Genomic DNA, 24,560 nt, shown 5'->3' with positions numbered 1-24,560 from the left:
AGAACGGCAGCCTCTGGTTTTCATAAAGCTCTGTTACCATGATTAAGAAATTAATGGATTCAGATTAATGGTATCAGCAGCCAGTGACGGTGCCAGACGTTAGAAACCCAAATACAGGGAGCAATAGCTATAGGGAGATACACAGTATCGAAAGATGACAATCATGGATGAAGAGTAGGCAAGAACCTTTACTTTGTATGTCAAGTCAATATAATTTATCAACAGAAAGTGCATATGCACATAATATAGTGCTAATCAATATTCAACATTCAACAAATTAGTGTTATTAATGTCTAACTGCATATGAGAAATATTTTAGAAATATATCAAATGCAGAGCAGGATATCTATTTTATTTAATCTTGTTATAATTAAAAAAAGAGAAGAATTTAACAACAAAAACAAACAAAAAATTCAACTTGAGAAAATCGCTACAACTCAAGGTGCAAAATAGTCTTTGTCTTTGCTTTTGTACTTTTAAGGCACTTGTGATAGACATGCTGGAATGCAATTTGATATCACATATGATACAAAGGCTAGGCTTTGTCACAGTACAGCAAAGCAGATACATTTTAACAAACCAAGTGTGAAGTATGTGTGTGGTGGAGAATCATTTAGTATTTTAATACTTACCAAACAAGCCTTTTATAGAAAGAGGTGTTTTTAAGAATCCCTTATGTTACAAAGCTTTTATTAAGACTTTTCTGGAACAATACTTGCTGGCAACAGTTGAGTCTTCAAAAATATCCCAGATTCCCCTCATGGAACATTTCAGAACTCAGCAGAAGTGTGTTAACATGTTGCATCATGGGAGTCATAGTATACTTTTGTGGAATTAAACTACAGACACAAACACATGAAGCAGTCTTTTTCTAATATACAATATAATAAACATCTGATTTCACTATCTTTTGAAAAAAAGTGCAATAACATTACTCTATACAGTCATCTATTGAAGCTGTATTGTAGTACCTTCACTGAATTAAACTGCCTTTGGAAACCTGTTTAATTTGTTTAAAATTGACAGTTTGGTTTATGTTTTTTTCTTGTTTAACAAGCAAGCATTTTTATACGCAGCTCATCCCAAGGTCATGAGTCAGATACTTTAATTAAAACTGAAAATAATTTTAGAATTTTAGGTTTTGTATCAGGTAAAGCAAGCACAGCTCAACAAATGCTTTGGAAGGCAGTAGAAATAGTTTTAAAAGTCTTGGTATTTCCTGTAAGAAGCACTTTGCCTGCCATTTGAGACTCGAAGACCTATGGCTGTAAAAAAACAAGGTTTACTGCCTAAACCTCTCAGTAATGTTTATGAACAGCAAAACTGTTCCAACTGCAGAACTAAAACAATATTCAACTATTTTTGATGAGCCTTAGATCAAACTTAATACTGATACCAGCAAGTGACCTTCTTTAGGGCCAACAGCTTTATGAACAGAAGCTCAACAAAGCAACACGTATAGTGAATGAGAAGCATCCTTACACTGAAGAGAATTAAACCCAAACATCACTCATATGAACATCTTATGTAAATAAGAGGAGAAAGAAGTGTATGTTATACAAACCGCCTTTCATCCGGGTACTGCAGGAGGTCAGCTAGGTTCCTGCTATGCAAACACTTAAAAATGAAATAATTCAACAAAAACATCCAAGAAAAAAACAGAAATTACATCTGGACACAACACTTTTTTTATCCTTGTGGCAAAACGTACCAGGCTGCAGACCTGCTGAGACAGGCCAGTCACAGTGCAATCACTGTGCACTTTCCATTTGTCTTGTCCATCTGGGAAGTACTGTATGTATTAAGGGTACACAGGCTGCGATTTCTTTAAATATTGGTTGTCAGTTTCCTGTGGTGTTTTGAAAATAAACAGTTGGAATAGGGTCCTAGATTGCTGCCAGTGAGCAGGAAGGACATAGATGAGACAAAGCAGAGTGGACTGTACTTCAACCACTGCACAGATAAGCACAGTTTCTCCTACAATCAGACAGCATCTGCACATGCATCCAAGTTATTAAACAGGGGGGTGGAGAGTAGAGGCAGTAACATTCCTCACCTTTGCCTTGGAGGGCAAAAGGGACCAGTGACAGACTGGGGACCCAGAAGCTTTCAGACGTGACAGGCATGTGTATGCCTCAGATGTCTTCATCTGAGAAACCCATGGTTCGCTCTCAGCTGTACACACTGAAGAACTGCTCGTACATCTCAAAGGACAGCCTTATGCATAAAGATGTTCAACTGTTTGATGTTAGTGATAACCGACAAATGACCGTTTCCACTCAGAAGGATTTAAAACAATACTGAAAATGTTGCAGCTCTTTTTTGTGAAAGTATGAATGTTATAGAATACAACCACTTTGGGCTCTAAAACATAAATGAGTTTATGATTAAACAGATTAGAAATAGGTACAATTTGTGTTAATCCTGTTTCAGTACACATCAATATGCTTAAATAAGTGTGAAAGTGTTTATCCAAAATAATCACATTGTGTAATAATTCCACTGCATAAATTAAGATGACAGTTTAAAGATACTGTTATGTTTTGTAAATCCTTTTTCATAATGTTACAGTATTGTCTGTTTAAACAGTAGAAACCAGGCACTTAATAGGGATTTACAATGTATCTAATCTATTTAGAGGACACGTAGGACATTGTTTTGCAGTTAAGATTAATGCATAATGGTGTATTTAATGTAAATTGCTGACAGGCATGCTTGTCAGAGATTAAAGTTTTCTCTGAAATCACTTGATAACGATGTGTCCCAGCAGCAGTGACAGCTACCCGGGTCCAGGGGTAGTGCTTTGTCAATTTTTAAAGATTTGCTACCTCTTACTGTTCAAAATGTCCTTTGTACTTTCTCGACAAGCTGATGCGACTGCAGCTATCGTAATTGCTGGCAACTAAGATGCACCTCAGTTCCGTGTTAAAGATCCCCATCTCACACTCACTCCTCTTCGTGCCAGAAAGCGTTTGCTTGAATGTTCAAGCTTACGCCGTCCACGTAGGGCTGAAATACAAAGGCTGACTGCAAGTGCAGAGTCTTCACTGTCGGTACACGTGCCCCAGGCTTCGGAAAGTCTGACTGTGACAGCCCCAAAACTTCACCCACTGTCCATGAACACAATTCTCCTTTGAGCTGGAAGCAATTTGCATCACGTTGTAAATTTTTCTTACAACAGCAGTCTGGCCTTGGGAAACGATCAGGACGCCTTCAGTCTGAATCACACTTCCTATCCCAGAAGGACTTTCTGCATCCTGTGAGCGGGAACGCTGAACTCATCCTCCGAGTCCGCATCACTCTGTGGGTTGGAGCTACAGGGAGAAGTACACTCGGGAGAGCACAGGTAGTGCATCAGTGGCAGGCGGTATTTTCCACAAAAATCCACAAACTTGATGTGACGCACGCAGGAGTCAAAGTAGACGCCTGCAAAAATGAACAAAGCAAAAGAGTTTCGGGGAGAAACCAAAAGAAGAAATCTGACGCTCTTAGAAACTGCACTGCATATGCAAACAACACTTTCTAGCTGAGCTTTACATTCAATGACACCATTTAAAAGAAGACCACGCTGATGCACCTTTTGCTATCGGTAATGCTAACACGTGCATCTTCCTATACTGGGCTGAACGACTCTGAACAGGAAAGAACACCTCTTTACCTCCGCACTTCGGGTTGGGACACTTGCTTGCTAAATCCAGGTACCTGACCAGGTTTCCTGGCAGTTCCCAAGGGGTGTAAGGGACGTTCCGGGACTTGATGGTGCGGCCCGCAAGCTCCAGAAGCGAGGGAGGGTCGTAGGTCATATCTTTGACGAAGCGCACGACCAGCGGGTTGCCGCGGAGGCTGAGCTCCTGCAGCTGGACGAGACTGAGGATCTCGCGGGGGAGGTACGTGAGCAGGTTGTTGTGGAGGCTCAGGGATCGCAAAGAATGCAGCCTGGAACAGAGAACAGACTCTGTGGTGACTTGCGGAGCCCTGCTCTGTTGAAATGGCCACAGCGGATCTGTCTAATATTCCCACAGCGTTGTGCACACCCATCCATCCACTTTCGAACCGCTTTATCCAGTACAGGCTTCACAGGGGAGCTGGAGCCTATCCCAGTAAGCACCGGGTGCTGGGCGGGACACAACTCTGGACAGGAGACGAGTCCATCACAGGGCACACACAGACACAAACACGCACACACTCGCACCAGAGCAAATTTTCCCAGAAGCCAATCAACCTACCAATACGTTTTTGGACTGTGGGGAAAAAAACCACGCAAACGTGGGCAGAACTTACAGACTCCCCACAGATAGCACCTCAGGAACTGAAACCACGGCCCCAGCACTGCTAGGCTGTAATGGTAACCACTGTGCCAGTGTTTTTCAACATAATTAAAGATAAATATTTCACTGCCTCGTGTCATTCAAAGCTATTTGATGACGTGATGATGTATGTGTGCGTACATGTGAACTTGTACAAGTGTGGTCCAACGTGTAAGTGTGTTGGGGGAATATGGGGTTGTGTATACAGCTCTAGACCTCTTTCCAGCCTTCTTTACTCTGTTGCTGCATCCTTGAGAAAGCTCCTTCACCACTACTGCTGCCAGTCCTAGAAGAAGTGTCCCCCAGTGTCTCCTGGTTCTGGGAGGGTTCAGGTGCAGCCCTGACGAGCCCAGGCCGAGCAGCACTCACTGTGCGAGCTGTGGGGGGATGCTCTGGATGTTGTTGTCACACAGGACCAGGTAGCTGAGGTGAGGCAGGTTGGCCAGCTCAGGAGGGATGGTGGCGATGGAATTGCCTCCGAGGTACAGCAGCTCCAGACTACAAGACACGGGAGACATCTTGAAATCACCGAGACAAACCGCAAGAGCCTACACCAAGGTGTGTGCGCCACTACAGGCTTCAACTGGGTTTTTCAGCTCCATATGTAAATATTGCCTACACATGGTAGAAGAAACTTGGTGGAGAACTGGGAGGAGGATATTTTCTTGTTTTGTTTTTTTTGCTTATAGCCAATAACATTTTCAATTTGACAGCCCCAGTCTTACCTCATTCCAATCTCATTTTTTACCTTTGCTGGCAGAGTATTTTAAACCTGATACTTTTTTTCTTATGTAGTCAGCTGTATCGTAGCTGCAGGATTTTCCCTGTTTGTAGAAACAGTATCCTTTTCACACAAAGTTGTTATATCATTCTTTTTTTTTGTACTGTAATACTATATTTGACTAAAATGATCACTTCTGAGTTCTGGAGGATTGATCCCTTTTTCATGTTTTTTTACTGGTAAATTTTTTGTTTTCAGATTTAATATTCTGTAATACAGTATACTGTACTTTTGACAAAGCAATCAGGAATCTATGAACTAAGGGTGTTTCAGAATATATTTTATATTGAATACAAAACATCAAAATATTCTTATTTTCACATTCATATTCAAATATGTGCTAATTCAGACAAAACTGTTTCCAGAAAATCAGATCACATTACACTACATTAAAAGAGAGGTACTCTTAGCTACATTCAAGGCAGTTACTCTCAGATTCCCATGTTAGTATTTATTTTCTGCAACCTCAAAACATTTTAATACAGGCAAATTACTACATTTTTTTATTGCTAAGGTTCCATGTATACTGTGACCACAATAAAAATTCATACTGAGTTTGTCTCATGCAAAGAATAACTGGGAGCACAGAAAAAGGTATCCAGTCAATGACTTTATAAGATGGCTTTTTTCAGAATACAGCTGTATGTATCAATTAGCTACTAACTTCCGAAACAACCTAGATGTGCCGAATGTACTCCTTTCTTTTGTCACCTTTCTCACGTTATTAATATTGACATGAAATGCTGATACGTTTTCAGCACACCGAAACAGGTTTGAACATTTTTAAGGATAAAAGGCGCTTTGCACTTCCAGAACGTAAGGCCATGGAAGAGAACTGAAAGCTGTACGAGGTCCTTTGGCTTAGAAACTCAAACCTCTCACTTACCTGATTTGCTGAGACCTAATAACATTAAATGCACCATAGACAGAAAAGCTTTGAACACAGGCCGGACAGAATTTGTGGAATAATAGCAGCTAAAAGCACACGATTCAGTACTTTAAGCTGCTTATTATACTGTGTCTGGGAATGCAGCCATCCCTCTCCAAGGTTTCTTGTGTCAACTAAGCGTTTTATCTAAAGAAGTCATTTATCCTAATCAATGCTGTTTTCGTTCTCGGGGTGAAACTAGTGCACAGTCTGTGTAAATAAGTATGTGAACCCTTAGACTGAATAGACTGAATAACTTAAACTAGTTAAAAAGTCAGGCACTGGTGATTTACCAATGATGTATTAAATTCCAAATAAGTTTACACTACCAGAAATGTAGGGCATAAGCTTAACAATAAAAAGAGCACACAAAAAGGCATGATTTGATTATACTGCATTGAAAGGCATAAAAAAGGATATGAATGACACTGCAAAGATATTCATTTATACTACTAACTACATGCCAGAGAAAAACATGAGTACTAGGTAGTAGAATACTGAACACAGAGCATCTCACCTTACATCAGCAGTAACACCAGTGACACTTTGCTAACTTTCCCCACGCCTAATTCCATGTCTTTCACAAATAGTATTCTTAGGTATTATTGCTTTTAACAACCTTTGCAAGTGAAAGTGACACTTAAGGGTGACACTATTTTTCTAATTTACTGAATCTTACCTTCCGTTTGTTTCAGTATTTTGCTTTGATCCTGCTGCAGTGTGAATCTTTTTATCCCAGCTGAGCACTGAATCCTACAAAAACCTTCACTCCGCATCTTTGCTACAGATGGTAAAACTACAGAATTTTAATTCAGATAATTTGACACCTTTTGCAAAACAAGCTCAGAATTAAAGACTACAAAAATGCAGCCGATAAGTACCTGTTCCCACTAGAGTGTCTTTACAAGGAAGAATTTCATTAACAGTGAATAGCAAGCAGATTGTCATCGCTGCTACCTAAGTGGCTTCTCTAATGAGAAGCGCTTTTTTAAATGCTGTTACACTGAGGTCCAAGGACCTTAATCAGCTTGTTAAGAAGTGCAAAGACCTCCCCAGCATTCCCGGGTACAGCTGTTGTCCGAAAGGCCTAGGGAGGGCATGTATCAAACAAGACTCTGGCCCAGGGAGCCCCCAAGGAGTTCTGCAATGCTGGACCACACAGGCTTTACCTTTGCTTGTTCCCTTAGATCTCACCAGGGAAGAAGCACATCTAATCAAGACAACAAGCAATTCACTGTCTAACACAATGTTAGCCTTTCACCTCTGTCAGAGAAAAGCTCCACTCTTATACAGACAAGCACGCCTGCTACTCACATCTCTGCACAATCTTCAGGGGCTGGTTTGACTAGAAACATGGGAGTCCGGACTACAGATTCAGAGACTTTAAAACCCCTTCGGGAAATACAACTGCAGGTCTGTAACACTCACTGCATTTCTGCAAACCAACTGCAAGAGAGCATTCTTCGAACAAAATTGCCTTTGTAAAAGAACCCAAATTTGTAAAGAATATTTTTATATTTTGCACATTTCAACAGTGAGATAAAAATGTCCCTTTCTTGTTTTTATACTTCGATTCATGAATAAATATCAGAGATACATTATCCTGCTCTCTATCACTCACTTGAGGTGCCTGATCATTGCAATTGCAACAAGGAGCCAATTAGACTATACTACTATGACATACAAATCACACGCACAGCAATCTCTGATGAGATTAGAAAGGCAGAATCTGTTTCAGTCAATACTTTAAACAAGAATGATCGTATTGTGCTGAACTTTTTATAAATGGATGATACTGTATATACGCACTATTGGAAGAAAAAACTTTTGAAGTTTATTCTTTTAAGACTGGACAATCATTGAATATGGCCTAAATGAATGAAACTGACTTCAAATAAAGTTTACAATAATTCCAAAAAACATTTAAATCATAATGAAAGGAGGGAAGAATTCAAAGACCACCTGCAAGGGAGACTCGGAGATTCAAAACAAAAATCCAAGGGGGAAAAAACAAAGTGTCAGATAATTAAATGCTTATATTGTAACTATAAGGCAGGAGTATTAGGATCAAAATGAAAAGTATTAGAAATTCTGTTTTAGCAGGTTATGGTGTAACTGGAGTTACTGCAGCATGCCTTGCAGAGAGGAGATGATTGATACAACATTAGCTGACACACAAACACTGTTCTGAAGAGACAGGAAAGGTGTAAAACAGCCTTCAGGCACATGACCTAACCTGGCTTCCAAAGTCTTAAAACCTATATGGGTCTATCTTATAATTCAAACATTTATTATTATGCAGTCTTACAGAGTGAAAAGAGTGGTGTATACATGGCTGTTTTTCAATCAGGTTAGGAACATGAGGACTGTCAGGAACTGAAACTCAAATATTACACAAGGCTAACAAATTCTTCTTCCCTCAGTAGTTTAGCACCTACAATCAATGCCGGTATTGATCCAGTCTTGTCAATCAATCCAGACAGAGTGGAAAAGAGGTGAGAGAACCATTAAGGAACAGTTATCATAATACAGTAAGCAATGAAGTGTACTTTGAACCTGTACAGGTAGAGTCCAAAACAATGATTTTGTGTGAAGCAGTACAGAGTGAACGGCAGAAAAGATATTCTGTTTAAGTACAAAAGATTTATCCAGACGGTAAGAAAACAAAGTCTAGGAAGCTGTGGCCCTAATGGTTTTAATAAACCACTTAAAAATAACATGTTTTTCTGCCCTGACAAACAGGAAAAAAAAACATTTACAAGGAAAATCATAGCTGTAATTAAAATGAATTTAAGTTAAACAATAAAAATAAAAGGGTTTGTTGAACATGAGATTGGACAAGCCTGGGGTCTTCAGCGCTTGTGACTTTAATCTCAGCCCAATGTCTTACCATCTTTTAGTCCCTTAACGCCTATCCTAGTTCTTTCCATTTAGGTGTTTTCTGAGCTCAGTGTTTCAGTTTCCAAAACACACTGTTAGGCACATTGTTGCCTATACATTTGCAAAATAAAATAAACTCCTTCTCTGGTTTCATTTCTCTAGAAAAAACTCATGCTGAGCAGGCAGGTGGGAATTTCACTGTATCGGACCCTTCCAGTATAGGAATTCCTAACTCTGCACGGATCACAGCTGAAAACCATAAACGGGTGGATCTTGGATTGTTCCTTTCAGGAGAAGGAAAGGCTTCCTTGCATTGGCCCCAGGGAACCGGTCAGCCCTCCTACACCCATCACAGCCTCTACAGCAGTAAAACTCCGACAGCTTTTAATGTTTAACATCGGGTTATAAAACCGGTGCGCCTTGATATAAATAACTGTGTCACTGTGACACAGATGGGGTGATTTTGTTTTATAGCTTCTGTAAGTAGTTGGCTACAAGTATTTATAATCCAGTCAGTTAATTTAAGGCCTCGCTGCTGGCTTGAGACCAGGAAATATAAATAAATGTCTTAGGGGTGTCAACTTCAGTAGTGTGTGTGGATCGGCATGGTGAATAGTTCACTAATCAAACGAAGTCAAACAGACCATTTTCCTACTATAACCTTTCAGCATCTACAAGACGCAATGTCTTGGATCAGGTTCAGAATGAGTTCTCAGCTGCTGTGTGGTAAATGAGGTGATCTTGGCCGTATATGCCTGTCCTAGGGGTAGGCAGAATGTATATGTCAAACTCAGGAGCTGGAGACAGCATTTTGAGACAGCAGGCAAATTAACTAGAAACGACATCTGGACTGGCATTGCATGAAGCTGGGAGAAACGTAAACTGCCATTGCACAACAGCTATACCATATGCTCAAGATAAAGTAACCCCACTGCCCCCAGCCTGAGATAGCACAGCTATTTGCGTCAAGCACAAGTTAAGAATCACAAGCATTCAGCAACATAATGCACCCTCTGATACAAGTGAGGCCTACTTCACTAATGGTTATGTTTTTTTCCATTTTATTCTTCTCACATAGCATCACTTACATAAAAATAAAAAAATGCAGCACGATAATATATTCCGTTGCCTAATAGTGCACATTCCAATGTCAAAGAAGGTATTCTTTCCAATACAATTCCTTCATTTTTGCTGTTGAGGGTGCCAAACAGTCAAATAATTAATTCTCAGTGCAGGAAGAAGCATTTATTATTATATACCGGCAAATCTGCTGAAAACATTACTCAGTTCTCTATACTAAACGCAAAGAATATATACCAAATAACACTGTGTAATTAACAAGTATTAAAGCTATTTTTTTCTAGTCTCAGTAATATACGTCACTACTGTTGTGCATAAAATTTGTTGTGAAACCACCCTAGATTGAGCTGCAGTGAAAACAACTTTTTTGGCAATTAGTGCCTCAGTATTGGGTATAAAAGACCTCAGCTATTATTGCTTAAGAACATTTCTTTTTCTTTACCAAAATACCATCAACATGTCCTCGTTGTGATCCAGCACTTGAGCTGTTTTCCGGTCAAGGTCAAATTCAGCCCCTCCCTCACACATCCCAGCATATGGAAGTGCAGTGGCCTGTGAGCCCTCAGTAAGATCAAGCCTCATTTCGTCCTCCACAGCTCACCTGATACCCCTGGGTTCAACCACAGCCACATCTTCAGCAGCTACAGGCTCTTCCAGAATACACCGATTGGAAGTAAGAATAAACTTTTAATCCTCATCCAATGTTTTGTCCACAGACAGTACAATCAGAAACCCTATGCGTTGTACTACTGCTTTCCTGAATCATTCAAAAGCATCAATTTTAAACCAAAACACACTACAATGCCAATACTGCAGTTTTGGATGTCTACAATATTTTATAGTTTTTTTTCCCCATAACTGTGGTGGGTTTTTAGCCCTATAAGCAGACAGTGCTGACACAGCTGTCGAATGGCTCATCAATTGCACTGTTCCCGCATTTCGATTGAAATCCTGTAGGTGAGTGATCCGGTCTCTTTCTCTCAGTAAGCATGACTCTGCACAATCACAGCTAGCACGTGTCTCTTCGTCGTTACATTATGCACGATCAGTTTTTGGAAGGCAAACTTTGGTTAGTCTGAACAAAAACACTAAACAGCTTCTGTGGTCAAACCGCCTACAGCTGTGCGCGTATTTTCACACTATTCAAATCTCTAAAAACTGCAGTTCGTCTTGTTTGTTGGATGCAGTACTCGCCAAACCAAAGACCACACACAAAGGAGATGCTTTTAAGAAGGAATAAGTCACAAATCAGTCGTATAGCGAAAACATGATATTAGAGGCATTTCTTCACCCTCCGAGCCCATTTCGCTGATCTGCAAAGCTGCTCTCGCACTGATTTAGTCTGGAGACGGCAGGTGCCCCTCACCCAGGAATAAAGGGAATATCCCACTTATCTGGTACTGTAGATATGTTCACAGATCTAAAACGAAGCGCTTGTTAAAGTCTCGCAATACCAATTGTCAGCTCTGTGATGCATCTCTTAACGCTAAGAGAAACCAAAAATGATGCAATGCTTTTCAACCCTGATCTAGAACAGAAGTAGCTCGAACGACATTGGGGAAATTGGGAAATGTTGTACAGTTAGCACATGGCTTTTACAATCCTGTTGACAATACAAAGTAAAACCATTGTCTTGCACGGAGAGTGAAAACGCACATTATTACAACCTCCATCGACAACGTCGTCACACATCTCCTGTGATTCCTGACAGATCTCAAACGCAAACCCTTCAGATTTACCTGGTGAGATTTTCTATTTCTGCGGGGATGGTTCTCAGTCTGTTTCCCCCTAGCGAGAGGGACTGTAGGGACTGCAGTTCCAGGCACTGACTCGGGACCTCCTCAAACCTGTTCCCACTGAAGTTCAGCACTTCCAGGGACATGGTCCCGAAGTCCTTGGGCAGGGAGGACTCGTCCAGCCTGTTGTTCTTGGCCACAAGGGTCTTCAGTTTTGTGAGTCGCAGAATGTCCTCACAGATGAACGCCAGCCCGTTGCTGCTGATGTCGAGGAACCGGAGGTTGGAGAAGTGGCTGACGGAGGCAGGCAGCACCGTGAATCGGTTGTAAGTCAGAAAAAGCTGCTGGGTCTCTCTCTTCCGCTCTTCGCTCACGTTATCCAGGGTGAGGCTTTCCAAACTGAGCCGCGACAAATCCAAGACGTTTTCCCCGTCTGCTCTTTCGGAGACCTCCATTTTCCAAACCAAAAGTTATTTTTTGCCCTCCCGTGAGTTTCCTAGAAACAAGAACGATTACTGCGTTGCAAGGGAAATAATGTTGAACTGTAACTCTCACAACTGCTTCAAGAACCTGTACCAGTTCGCCAATGCGTTAACCTAAGTAAAAAAATATTCAAGTATCATAAGGCATTGGGGAAAATACATTTAGTTATACTAATAAGTCACAGGAGCTGTTTAACTCATAGACAGTAGACGCTTACGCTGCACATATCAATTCATAATACAGGTTCCGGGGCTGATCTCGTCACGTCCCCCCTTCAGACATTGGCTATCTCGCAGTCAGTTGTGAACATGTGGATGAATCTGGGCCACCATTCAGGTTCAGGGTCGCTTTCCGCACTTGTGAGAAGAGGCGAGGATGTTACCAGCTGGTGAAGCCGCGAACATATTTGTTCAGAGGTCATCTCAGCTGTCGAGGTTTTCAGTATCGACACAGGCGCTTTATGCCTGTCAGTTGGAAGGACAAAGAAAATAATCAGGATTTGATTCGCATTCGCGTCCTTTCTTATTTTGGGGGGATTTCGTAAGGTTGTATCACACAACTGCCACGTACAGCACGTTACATAGCGTTTGCATACAGTAGGACAGGAGTGTTATACAGTCAGCTCATGAGCACCTCTGCTGTATCTGCCTGTCACTGTTACACAAACCGCTGCATAACCCTACAGTAGCTCTGATGAAGCATACTTTCATTAGACATCGCTTCCTGTTTTCTACAGTCTATAAATAAGTTTATATGCACACAATGGCCGTAGAAAACAAGAGTTGTATACTTTAAATGCGGGTTTTTTTGCCTTCTGCGTGCCTGTAAACTGTATTCCTACATCGTTCAGTTAATTTTGTTTTACGTTGCGCCTTTATATGCAATCATTTCAAATATCTTTCAGTTACTGAACTAAATCAACGACTTCATTAACTATGTTTTCAGATCTTAATTGGTCTTTATTTGATATTAGTACCGCAATCCGTGTTTTTTAATAAGCAATCGATGGTTATTTTCTAACCTTCAGTTCCGGAACGAGCCTAAATTTACTCAATCGGTTTCTTTGGGAGATAATCTAAAAATCCGATTATTAAAGATGGAGCAGATACATGAGTAATCAGCTTTTGTCATGGTTTCGTCCTTACTGAAATAGCACAGAAGAAAGAGGCTTTGGGGAGCACCGAAAGTGTTTAGCGCGTTTTAAAATGCTGAAAGTTAACGTGGTAAGATTATTCCAACTTTTACAAAATGAATTTTGCTGGGTTTAGGGAAGCACACCTCAGGACAGTAATTATGGGTTTAGTTTACAAAGCATTTAAATCAGTATTGCAGTAGGAAGAAGTGTACTTTGTTTCCGACACTCACGTGAGAATAATTATACAGTTGTAATTGTTATATTTATAATCACCTCACCCGAACTATTACATTCTATTTTCCAAGCTTAATTAAATATCCTGTCCACCAGCAGCATTGTCCTGCCACTGAATGTTTGTTTTTCCACAATCCAGCATGATTTATCAAGTAAATGCAGGAGACAACTGGTGAGGGTTTTCATGGTTTAACCCTAATGACCGTTTTCCTGATGATGAATGCACAAAGCAAGCAGCTACTTCATACTTGTAACAAGTTCTTTTTACATCCACAATACACGATGATTGCAAACCAGTCTTTCAATGCCCTACAAGTTCCCCAGCCAAGTTGTTAAAGCCGACACCTTGGTTCTTTCAATAACAGCTAGAAGAGATCCTTGGATTAAGTAACTCCTAACCACCAAACGGGCTAGAGAGGCTGGAAGGCCTCCTCGTACCTGTGAACTTTCTTATGGTTTTAGGAATCGGGGAAGTCCATAACTGGTCCACAAGAATTAAAGCTCATTTTATAATGTTTTATACAGACCCCTCAATCAACCGTTGTCAAATGTGTTACGTAAGCAAGATGTTCGAGTTCCAAAGTAATTCAGAGGTTGTGTTGAAGACCTGAGCAGCTTGTTGGGTTTGATGCCTGGAAGTATTTGATTTGGACACTTATAAAGTGGTCTTACACCTTGTAAGTGATAATACAGTATTTACATATTTTTTTATCTATTGTCTTTAAATTGCCTCCCTTCTACATGGAAGCCAGAGCCTGGACTGGCCTTTTAAAGATTTTATTACATTTGTTTTTTCTGATTCTGTCCTATACATTCCGTTCAATTCTTGAATTTAGTGAGTCGACACACTTACTCAGAGCCGTATTTGGATGGATCGGATGTACATGAAAATGAACGTATCTTTTGGCCCACCAGCGCCACACAAACTGATGTCTAACAGGAAGGCTACACAAAACCTTGAGTCACACTACACAAGGCGTGGCATCCATGCTGCTGTGTCCAGATGAGGTGTTGTTCTGTTGGAAAGATGTTTCTCTTTCTTTTCACCAGACTTGACAATTCACGTGTTAAATAAACTCACAGCCTGAGATATAATAAATCAGCCAATTTGTAACTACCTTCATTGCAGTTGCTGCCTCATTGTTAAAAAATGAAAGCCTTCTCTTTGCATTGTGTAAGTATAAGAGCTGGCCATTAAAGAATTTTGTAGTATTTTTATTGGCATGTATACCCCAAATAACCTGTAAGACACAAAGCAGTAATAAAAATAAACAGTGAGTAAACAATGTAGTGATAGCTTTTACACGTATACAAAACGGTTTACATGCTCACAAGACAAAAACGAAACAAATTTAGACTATTATAAGGTAATACTGCCAGATACATTTGTGCTGTTTAAAATATCCTAGGTGGGATCTAACACTCAGTGGAAAAACGGCCATCTTTCTTACAGCTGCTGATTTTGCTTTTGATGGCTTTAAAGGAGTTTTTCTTCTGAAAACACCCCCTGCTCTTCCATGATTGTTAAGGCACTGATTCTGCACGCGGTACAACTAAATTGTCAATAGGATCGTGTGAAACTGAACTATAAAATAACTACAGAATTTATGCTTCTAGAGATACTGATTCTACTCCACTGATAGAGATTGAAAGAAAAGGTATATTGTCGTTGCTGGGTCCAGAGTAATGTATTACCTGGAGTTATACAACATCATTCAACTTCAGGCTTTGGTTTCAGTGTCTCCAGCTCGTTCCCAGTGCTTTACAATGACTCAGCGGCTCAATTTACGCCCCACAGGCTGACACTTTTGCTGCTCGTTCTTTCATTGTGCCAGGCACTCCTGACATCCCAAATCCACCCACAACCTGGACGTACAACATCTGTGTCTGTTATTATTCATTCCCTGCAGGAACGTTCCCTCCCTCCCAGTAATTGAATTCCATCATTTCATCCTCCATCCATGATTTTTCTGAGCCCATTCACAAGCAGCAAACAAATCCCATCTAGTGCCGAGACTCCTTTTGTTCAGATACATACTTTCAATCTGTCATACATTGAAAACAACAAAAAACAGACAGCAGCGTTTCTAAAGCAGATGGCAAAACCATGATTCAGATTCTCTCAGTACACAGACATGTTGCAATCAGGTTAATCACCAGTCAGCCCAGACTAAACAGAAAGGATGGAGCAAAAGCCAATAAAATTGATTTCCATCGTTGCTATTAGGTGAAATAAACGAACAATGTGCAACACGGCTTTCAGATGAAACTACTGGAAAGCGACTAATTGCTGCACTCTGAAGAGGAAGAACACCAGGGAACACAAGTGGCACATTCAGAAAGTGGTATCATGCCGGTTTTACAATTCTGTGCATTTACACATCTTACACTTTATGAGTATGTCCCCATTTGTGAAAAGCATGCATTTTTATTGGACTTCTTTAAGACTGCAGTCTTAAGTTACAATAAAGTTTAAAATAAAAAAGACTAGCTTTTGCAAAAACATGTTCAAGAATACTATAACAACTTAAAAATATAGCACCTTTATGAAATGCCGAAGGAGTGCTGTTCATTTTACAGGGAAAAGAGCTGTGCCTCGTTAAACTAAGTATCCCACATAGCAGTGGACCCCAGTGTGTTTATGCTGAATAAGGTCTTGCACCGTTAAGAGTTAACTAGGAGTTGAACCAAAGTTGTGCAAACTTTGGGATGGTTCTAAAATTTCACAGCAGTGACAACTTCATACAGCGCAGCTAAACAGCTGGGGATGATGTTTGCAAAACTCAAAATATGTCTTTCATCATTTGTTCTAGGTTAAATTAAACATACAAATACTTATCCTCTCATTGAAATACAGTGCATTCAAGCATGGTTCTGTACATGCTTACAAGCAGTACAAGCAGTGCTATTATGAATACATATGCCTGGCCCATTTTGTGAAAAACAAAACTGAGCAATTCAGCAGATACATATAAAACGTATATTATACTGGTAACATTCCTCGTTGTAACATGATTTTCCCAAATGTGATGTTATTCTCTAATCTTATATGAGTTGTATGTTAATATGCTTTTCAAGGGCTGAAATTGCCAGTTCAAATCCAGCTGTGCCAGTCATGGACTCTTGGACAGGAAGGGCCTAGCTGTGAAAACTGTACTTTTCTAAGACTTAATTAGAAAAACCCTGCTCCCAGTGACCCTTATTTACTGTACTTAAGAGACTAGACATCATGCTATTGTCCTTAGTAACGCCGTACGGTTCAAATCCAAATCCAGCTGTGCAAGTTGAGATGGCAGAGCCTGCAAAGCACCAGTCCTTCCCTTCTTTTGCCCTCTTGTAGCTGTTGAGAGTTACTTACGGCAGCTGTTTTACAAAAAAGACACTGCCCTCTTTCTGCTGAGGCCAGCAGTGGTACAATCTAAAGGCTACAGCACCCTACATACAACAATGTTGGATTGCTACCCCACGTATAGCAATCACAGCAAAAAATAAACATCGGAATACAAAAACAAAAACACACACAAAAAACTACAATGTATTTTTTTCGGCAACAGTACGCAAGTCAAGCATCAGCCTGATCTTCATGAAGGAAAAATGTGAGGATGACTTGAGAGCTTTCCCATTTCCTCTTCGCACGCCTGTGCTCTTTATTTCTCCTTTGTACTGGATTTCTTTGATTTCTCCACTGTTTCCTGTAAGACAGAGATGGGCGTTTTACACATTGACTGATGATCAGGCACACAGAGACTAGACATTGAAAGGGAGATACCTTTACATTTAGAAACCATACACAATGCTACAATGCCATACAAAGTAATGGGAGGGTTAATCAATTATGGAGCCAATGTTTTATCTTATGTAAGAAATCAGCAGTGTTTGTCTGCAGGAGAGCAGCTCCAGACAGGATGTTAGAACTCTGTCACTGGAGTTTAGCCTTGGTGCCACAGACCCCCACACCTGCTGGCTTTATACAAACATTATTAACCAACACTGACCACTTAATGTCGGCCGTAACATCTTGGTTTACGGCCATTATTAACCAAATATCACAGGTATTACATGTCTCATCCTCTGAGTTCTGAAGATACTCCTGCGCTGAAGATCTCAAATTTACTTAAATAATACTGCACTGAATTGTCTGTTACTTGTCACAGTATTGTTTTTCTTATACAACTCAAGGTTGAAATCTCCAATTGCCATTTTTTACAGAACCACCTAATTTGGAATCACCAGCTATGTCTTCACTTTTGTATCTTAATGTGAGGACCCCTGTAGCCATGTGGGGAGAACCAGAGCTCCACTGACCTCCCAACTCCACCCCTGGAGCTGAGCAGAGTCAGCTGGGCACCACTACTGTGGGAATCCCATGAAATCCCATGAAAGTCCGGTAACGACATGAGCTAGGCTCAAACACGAGGCGACCGGATCATAAGAGCCCAACCTGTGCTTGGACCATGAGCCTTTATCCGTTCAGCCCGTCATTCAACCCCAAAGTGAGACAGTACCTTTAAGAGGGATCACTTTAAAATAGTTTTTGTTTAAATTTAAATTTGTATAAGCCTGAAAAATACAATTTACAGTACAGTCAAGCTCACAAATACTCAGTTTATGAAAAATACTTATAACTAAATAAATATTGTGAAAGATTTTTTAGTTTTGCTAGCCACGCACGTTTAAGAACTTGGGAGTTTAAGAATCTCCCCGAGCTCTGAGGCCTGAGTGTGTTTTGTGTTGCCTTTTTATTTCCATTTCTTGTTTTGGTTGGCTGTTCCAGCACGGTTGTCCCGGCAACACTGACCTGGTGTTTGTTCAGCTCCTCCACCCTGCGGGTCCATTCCTCCTCCGTCATCTCCTCCTGTCCGGTCAGGTCAGTGTCCTCCAGAGGGGCTGTCTTCTTATTTTGTCCTGTGGGCACCCCGCAGAAAAAAAAAAAGACAAGCTGTTCGTCTCGGTTTTCAGAACTAGAAATGTTAATCTTGTCAGCGGGCGCCTGCTCAGAATGTCCAGAATAACACAGAGCAGGAGTCATGCCAGCTGTTCTGCTCCATTGCTGCCCCTGAGACAGCGATTTTCATAGGTGTAAATGCAACAAAACTACCACTAAAGCACAATATACTGCAAGCCCACTTCGAAAATTATTCAGCTGGAAATTTCAGAGTATCCCTTTGACCTTTAAGGTTTGGTCTTTATATGCTGAATGAGCAGTGAGAGATGAAGTCCCCAGCTAAACTGGCACAGGATAGTTGAGCTAATTCATGGTTGCCGAGAACAACAGTCCGCTAATGTGAATATTTTAAATAATCCGAAACCCTAAAGATTACATCTGAATATTACTTTTGGATTTTTGTTCCATAAAGGTAATATGAAATTTTCTAAAGCTTCAGAGCAGCAGAAAAAAAAAACAGAGCAATTGGGAAATTGCAAGTATAACTGCGGGTCTGACTGAGGGAATGAGATTTCATCAGGAAATAAGCACAAAAAAAATGGAGTCAGTAACACCAGGGCGGGGAAACTCTGGATTTAGTAATATAGCAACTTCACTCATTCAATTTTTGGTGAGTCACAGTCTCATCAAGGTCTGCAAAAGAAAGTATGCCGTACCTCAGGCTTGTAGATAACTGTCCTTACTTACCGTCACAGGTCATAGCAGTGCACACCCAGTTCCCACAGGCACACACGCAGCGGTTACACTCCACCTGGGTCTCTGCCCCATCTTCAAAGGTCTCGTCCTCCAGGGCACATTCTGGGCAAAGGGGAGGAGACCGAGTCACACACACGTCTGCTGTGGTATGAGGGGGTGTTAACTCTAGGACACATGCTCTCATGTTCTCCAGTTAACTTTTCCAGTGAACGTGAAACGGCAGGGCTAGCACAGTAGCATTCCAGTTTCTACACAGCGTGATGGCTCCAGTGAATCCCATACCCGGAAAGTTTTTTTTTATCAGATTTTGGAATGTTTTGGAAACTCCGCAGCGTGCTGTTTCAGAACGCCACAGCATCTTAATAACTTGACTGTATCGATTTGGACTTTAGCTGGCCTAATTTCTCACTCTTTTCAAGTCACAAAAGATAACTCTAAGGTACAATCAATGAATTTTGTGATCCAGGTTACGGATCTGGTCTCAGTCAGAGAAGCAGTAAACAAACAGTCGCTTTGCAATTTGACAATATGTCCCAAAGTGTGCTGTTCCTGGGTTTGACAGTAACATCCGCCTGAATAAAGGGACATGGTGACTCAGAGCCTGACCTACCATCACCAATGGGTGCACACTTGTCCAGGGCAGGGTGCACACACATTCACTCACACACAAGCACAAGGATTGTTTAGAGACATTTCTTGTCCTAGCCAGCCTACTGTATATCTAGACTGTGTGTGGAAACCAGAGTACCCGGAAAAAAGCCTCACTGCTGTAGGGAGAACATGCAAACTCCAAACCGAAGTCAGCCCAGGCCAGAATCGAATCCAGGACCCAAGAGCTGTGAGTCGGCAGGTTCACCACTGAAGGTTATTTATACTTAAAGTATTTAATGCAGCTGACCACAAATAATTAATAATTTTGCCACCCACTCTTCTGAGTGGGGTTGAATCCAGGCTTGAAGCAGTTGAGGAACTCGTTGAAACTCAGTTTCCAGTCAGCGTTTTCATCTGAAAGTTCAATGAGTGCGTCTACACACAGGCTCCTAAGGGGGAAGAAAACAGAACAGCTGGAACACAGAAGGAATCCAGACAGCAGACATGGAAAGTCTAACAAACCCAGCAGTGCTTATAAATCTATAAATACAGAATTCCTCATATTTGCCATCTAATCCTAAACCATTGACACTGAGCTGTCACATGGATGCTGCAAATAAGTAGAACTGTGCCACAGAACACCTGCTCTCTTTCTACCCCCCAAATAGACATTTGGCAGTAATGCAACTCTGTTATGTTTGTGCACAACTCTCAATCTCCCCACAAGGCCAGCTTTGGCAATGAGCTCTGACAACCGAAAAAGCACAGGATTAAAACATGCGTCCCTAGTCTGACTGTACAAGAAAGACCTTGCTCTGTCTGCCAACAATGCAGGTCAGCTGACAGGGGCAAATAAGATGTGGCCTTTCTGTGGAGTAGGACCAGTGACTGGCTCAGTGTCTCCTAGGAACAAACAGCAGGCAGCAAGAACTTTAGGAGGCTCCCATCTTTGTGATTTGTTTGCTTTGAAAAATCATTTAATCTCTGCACATCACTGGACAAAAGATCCACCTGCGGTTTTGTGAAATGCTACAAGAAAAAACGTTCAGTATTCTGATCTCCTTGCGAACACCCAAAATATTGTATGTCCAGTTGAGTTTTGATTAGAAAAATGCTGCACCAACATTACACGAAAAATTCAAATGTCTGTTTTTGACTGCTATACTGGAGAATGCAGAGGGGTCGTGTTGAATGATGTAGTTTTGGGTATTCTGTTAAATGAATAAAACAGTTAACAGCAGCTGTTGGGCTTGAACAGCACTCTAACATTCTGTTAAGCATAGGTCCATACATAGGTGTTTTCTAATGTTTTGAGTTCTTCATTTCAATCCAAAACAGAAATCAAGGTGATGTCTTCACCATCTGCACAAAGAAGGGAAGACATATGGTAAGCTTCTGCTATGTAATAGCAGATATTGCTGTAAGCTGTGAGTCAACAAAGTGAACTGACATCTTGGAAGTGCTTGCATTTATATAAATTAATACTGTAGCTCATTAACTCATTACTTTCTATATCATGGAAGTAGAAATTCTAGGAGCAGTGTATACGCACTTGTAAAAACAAGTACTAACATACTGTATAACTGTATTTTCCAGAACTAACAGCTTAAGAAACAGCGGCAAAACGACTTTGCTTTCACAGCTTGACAGGAGAACCTAAAGGGAATTCTCAATGAAGAAACACACACCTGAGAAGACGGTTGTTCTCCTCATCCATGTATGAGCTGATGTTGACAGCAGTCTCATTGTGCTGAATGAACTTCAGGAACTCAGCTGAGTCCATCTGGGAGTCACCATCATCATAGGTCTGAAGAAAACAGAGAACAGTTCCTTTGTACAGTATTTGGGCATGAGGTAGGAGGGCTCTCCAGCTGTACACAAAACAGAAAGACGTAAGTAATAGGTTTATTCCATGCTGAAAAAAAAAAGAAGAAAGAAAACACAACGTTTCAGCCGTGGAGCCTTCTTCAGGTGACACCTGAAGAAGGCTCCTCGGCCGTAACGTTGTGTTTTCTTTCTTCTTTTTTTCAGCATGGAATAAACCTATTACTTGTTCCTTACTTGTAGCCTACGCAGCTAGCACAGCTACCCACGTGAACTAAAACAGAAAGACATGTTTGACACATGGGTAATGAAAAGTCCAAATAAAGATGGCAGATCCTTAGTACAAGCCTTTATTGGAATCGTATCAAGGTGGAAGAGCTCCCAATAATGTTTCCATATTTATCAGCAATTAAAAACCAGTCCTTGCTCCCCATGATAAGTTTCTTATCAATTTTTTTTGCAAGCATGGAATCTGTACTTTGAAATAGAAGGAATGTATTTATCGTCCTGGTTATCCTGGATTGGAAATATCTGGTTTTGAACAGGCTGAGAGATCAAAGTAACAAAGCGCAAACACTCAGCATAAGGCAATGTGTTTTCAAAAGCTTTTTTCTTTTTTTTTCCCCAAAGGATTTGCAGTCACCCCAGGGAAAGACAGCTGTCTCCATTAACCAATAATCCTTCTGGAGAAGGAAGATAATATTCTAGTAATGCTAAGTTGCAGTATATACAGTATACACATAGTACAAAAACATACAACCGTAATATATACCGTACTTCATATGTTTGGAACACAAGTAGAATATGTCGTATGTTTGTCAATACCATTCTGATCAACAGTCTGTTATTTCTAAAAACAAAAGCAGATACAATCTTTAAAATAACCATGGTGTTATTGGGTGACTTTGGAAATTCCAGTGGCCGCAAATGGTTCAATTCTTAACAGTCTGTTGCTAAAAAAGAAACTCTCTATTCATTAACTTGTTGCCATTTCTTAAAGAGGCTTAGAGCTTTGGATGCAGAACAGTTGCTTGGTGACAGAACTCATTAGATTCAGGGCTAGCAAAGAAATCTTTCAGCTTAAGTGTTTCAAATGGATAGGGATTTTTTGTTAACTACTCCAGTACCCAATTTTCACTTTAGACAAAAAACCTGAAACAGTCGCACTGCATTACATCAACTAAAAACATGAATGAAAATAGGAAATTGTGGCAAATCTGATCAAACATCTGTCCATTTTCCTTACGTATTTCTGGTAAATGGTTAATGAACCCACAGGTGAGTTATTTAAGAACTTCTACTGTTAAAAAACCTTTAAAATGGGACACAAGTGTTTGATATACACAGTTAAAAAAAGCCCAGCAATTGTGCAGATCTGATCAAGCTGAAATTGTGTGCTACAATTGTCTTGGTCACCAATGAATATTCATGCGATTAAGTCATCCTAATATCCCAGAGCAATTCAGTGACTATAAACTAATCTTTGAAAACCGCAGATAATGATAATGGAATAAAATATGTTCAATACCTTGCATGCTACTGTCAGCACTCTGATGCTGGGTGATGTCAGAGTTATGAAGTTAGGCAAGAGATCCATGAGTTCCACATTATTGAAAGGAGAAGTATAAAAGCAGTCATCAGGATTACATATTTACTGACACAAAAGCAGTACAAAGAGCTATCATTCATGGCTATTAATTAACCAGCTTCTTAAGGCCATGTACCTGATAACTCGTATAAGAACAGAGCATATCTATCAGTTTGACAGAGGTTTTCCAATAAACCTTCTGCATATTCAAGGCCTCAAATAAACGAATCACCTGCAGAGACACAGGAAATTTTCTGAGAACTGACGCTTGAATCCAAGAACTCCTTTTGATTTGTCCTCCCTCCCTCTCCCCGGCTCCAGCACCGACCTGAGCCATAGAAATTCAGTCCAAGTAGCATGAAGGCAGACCTGACAGCTGTCAAAGGCTCTCAACAGAGTAACCAGAGGGTCTCCCTATACCTCTTTAACCTACAGCACGTGGTGAGAAACCGGAGTCTCTCCCAGTGGGGGAGCCGCGTAATTAAAAGCAATCGTGGTTGTCCAGATAGCTGTCACACAAATAATCAAGCCACAAAAGGAGGCTTTAGAAGATTTAGAGAAACCGAAGCTCAACACTGAGAAATTAGCACAGCAGACGGCCGCCCCCGGTGTGAGGCATCGCCATGGCAAACCCCATCGTGAAGAATAAGCCGCTGTCATCTGCCGCTGAAGTCGCAATCAGCGCGTTTCCTCTGCGGGACGGCTGCGCTGACCAGGCGCTTCAGAAACAGCGGCCCGCTTCTCGCCAGCCGGCCACGCATTCAGACACGGAAAAGGAAACGCGCGCAAAAACCGAGAAAGACGTGTGTTTTTTTTAAAGGCGCGCCTCCGATAAAAAAGTCCATTTCTCATTTGAGTCCTGTAACACCTTTGAGTTGTTTTTTTTTTGAGTCATTTGAGTCTTTTCACCATTTTTAAAAAAGATTTACTGTAGATTCCCACAGGCTCTTAACTGTATCTCATGCACCCTCTACTGCCATTTCAATGCGGGCATGGTCTCAATTTTATGAATTCAATCTGCTTTGGTAACACTGTAATTCATCGGCCATGCCAATAAAGCTCTTTGAATTTGAATTAATCATACCAGTTTTACTGAGGTTTAAACTTAAAATTGATGCAGCAGTTAATAGTTATTATTGTTAAACAGTTCTATTAAGAGCTAACAAGCCTACTGAAAAAAGTTAAAAAAAAAAACAAAACACTAAGAAAAACCACAGCAGCCACAGACACAGTACAATCTGGTGCTATAAATCTCTCGCAGGGTCTGACACAAGATGCTTGTGATGGCCGAGCTTTCTGCTGCTGGTTTGGGAGTGTTTTTCTCAACAGGGCAAATACAGATGCTGTTTTAA

At 40.7% G+C, this 24,560-nt stretch overlaps 2 protein-coding genes across 2 annotated transcripts in view; both read right to left on the bottom strand.

Annotated features, from left to right (window-relative positions):
- Positions 1–173: 173 nt before the first annotated feature.
- Positions 174–12,442, bottom strand: lrrc58b (leucine rich repeat containing 58b). Its single transcript, XM_006639045.3, has 4 exons — positions 11,716–12,442; positions 4,677–4,805; positions 3,659–3,936; positions 174–3,426 (listed from the first exon to the last, which is right to left on the bottom strand). Exons 1-4 carry the CDS (start codon positions 12,165–12,167, stop codon positions 3,233–3,235), a joined length of 1,053 nt encoding a protein of 350 aa, XP_006639108.1. The 5' UTR covers positions 12,168–12,442; the 3' UTR covers positions 174–3,232.
- Positions 12,443–14,763: 2,321 nt separating this feature from the next.
- fstl1b (follistatin-like 1b) overlaps positions 14,764–24,560 on the bottom strand; it is a 51,872-nt gene continuing 42,075 nt past the window's right edge. The window contains exons 7-11 of the mRNA XM_015363877.2: positions 21,485–21,603; positions 20,133–20,245; positions 19,197–19,307; positions 18,363–18,469; positions 14,764–17,256 (exon numbers count right to left, since the gene is read on the bottom strand). Coding sequence (XP_015219363.1) covers positions 17,212–17,256; positions 18,363–18,469; positions 19,197–19,307; positions 20,133–20,245; positions 21,485–21,603 — 495 coding nt within the window. The 3' untranslated portion in view covers positions 14,764–17,211. The remainder of the gene's footprint in view (positions 17,257–18,362; positions 18,470–19,196; positions 19,308–20,132; positions 20,246–21,484; positions 21,604–24,560) is intronic.

This window comes from Lepisosteus oculatus, chromosome 15, assembly GCF_040954835.1.
Source record: "Lepisosteus oculatus isolate fLepOcu1 chromosome 15, fLepOcu1.hap2, whole genome shotgun sequence".
Classification (NCBI taxonomy): Eukaryota; Metazoa; Chordata; class Actinopteri; order Semionotiformes; family Lepisosteidae; genus Lepisosteus; species Lepisosteus oculatus.
This window is presented reverse-complemented; position numbering and strand designations above follow the sequence as displayed.

Bases quoted from the DNA above. Each gene is read 5' to 3' on its own strand.
- lrrc58b (XM_006639045.3), bottom strand. From the start codon at position 12,167: ATGGAGGTCTCCGAAAGAGCAGACGGGGAAAACGTCTTGGATTTGTCG. The intron at 4,806-11,715 runs GTAAATCTGAAG...CGTGTCTTGTAG, and splicing joins GAAATAGAAAATCTCACCAG to TCTGGAGCTGCTGTACCTCG. The intron at 3,937-4,676 runs GTGAGTGCTGCT...TCTCTGTTCCAG, and splicing joins ATCCCCCCACAGCTCGCACA to GCTGCATTCTTTGCGATCCC.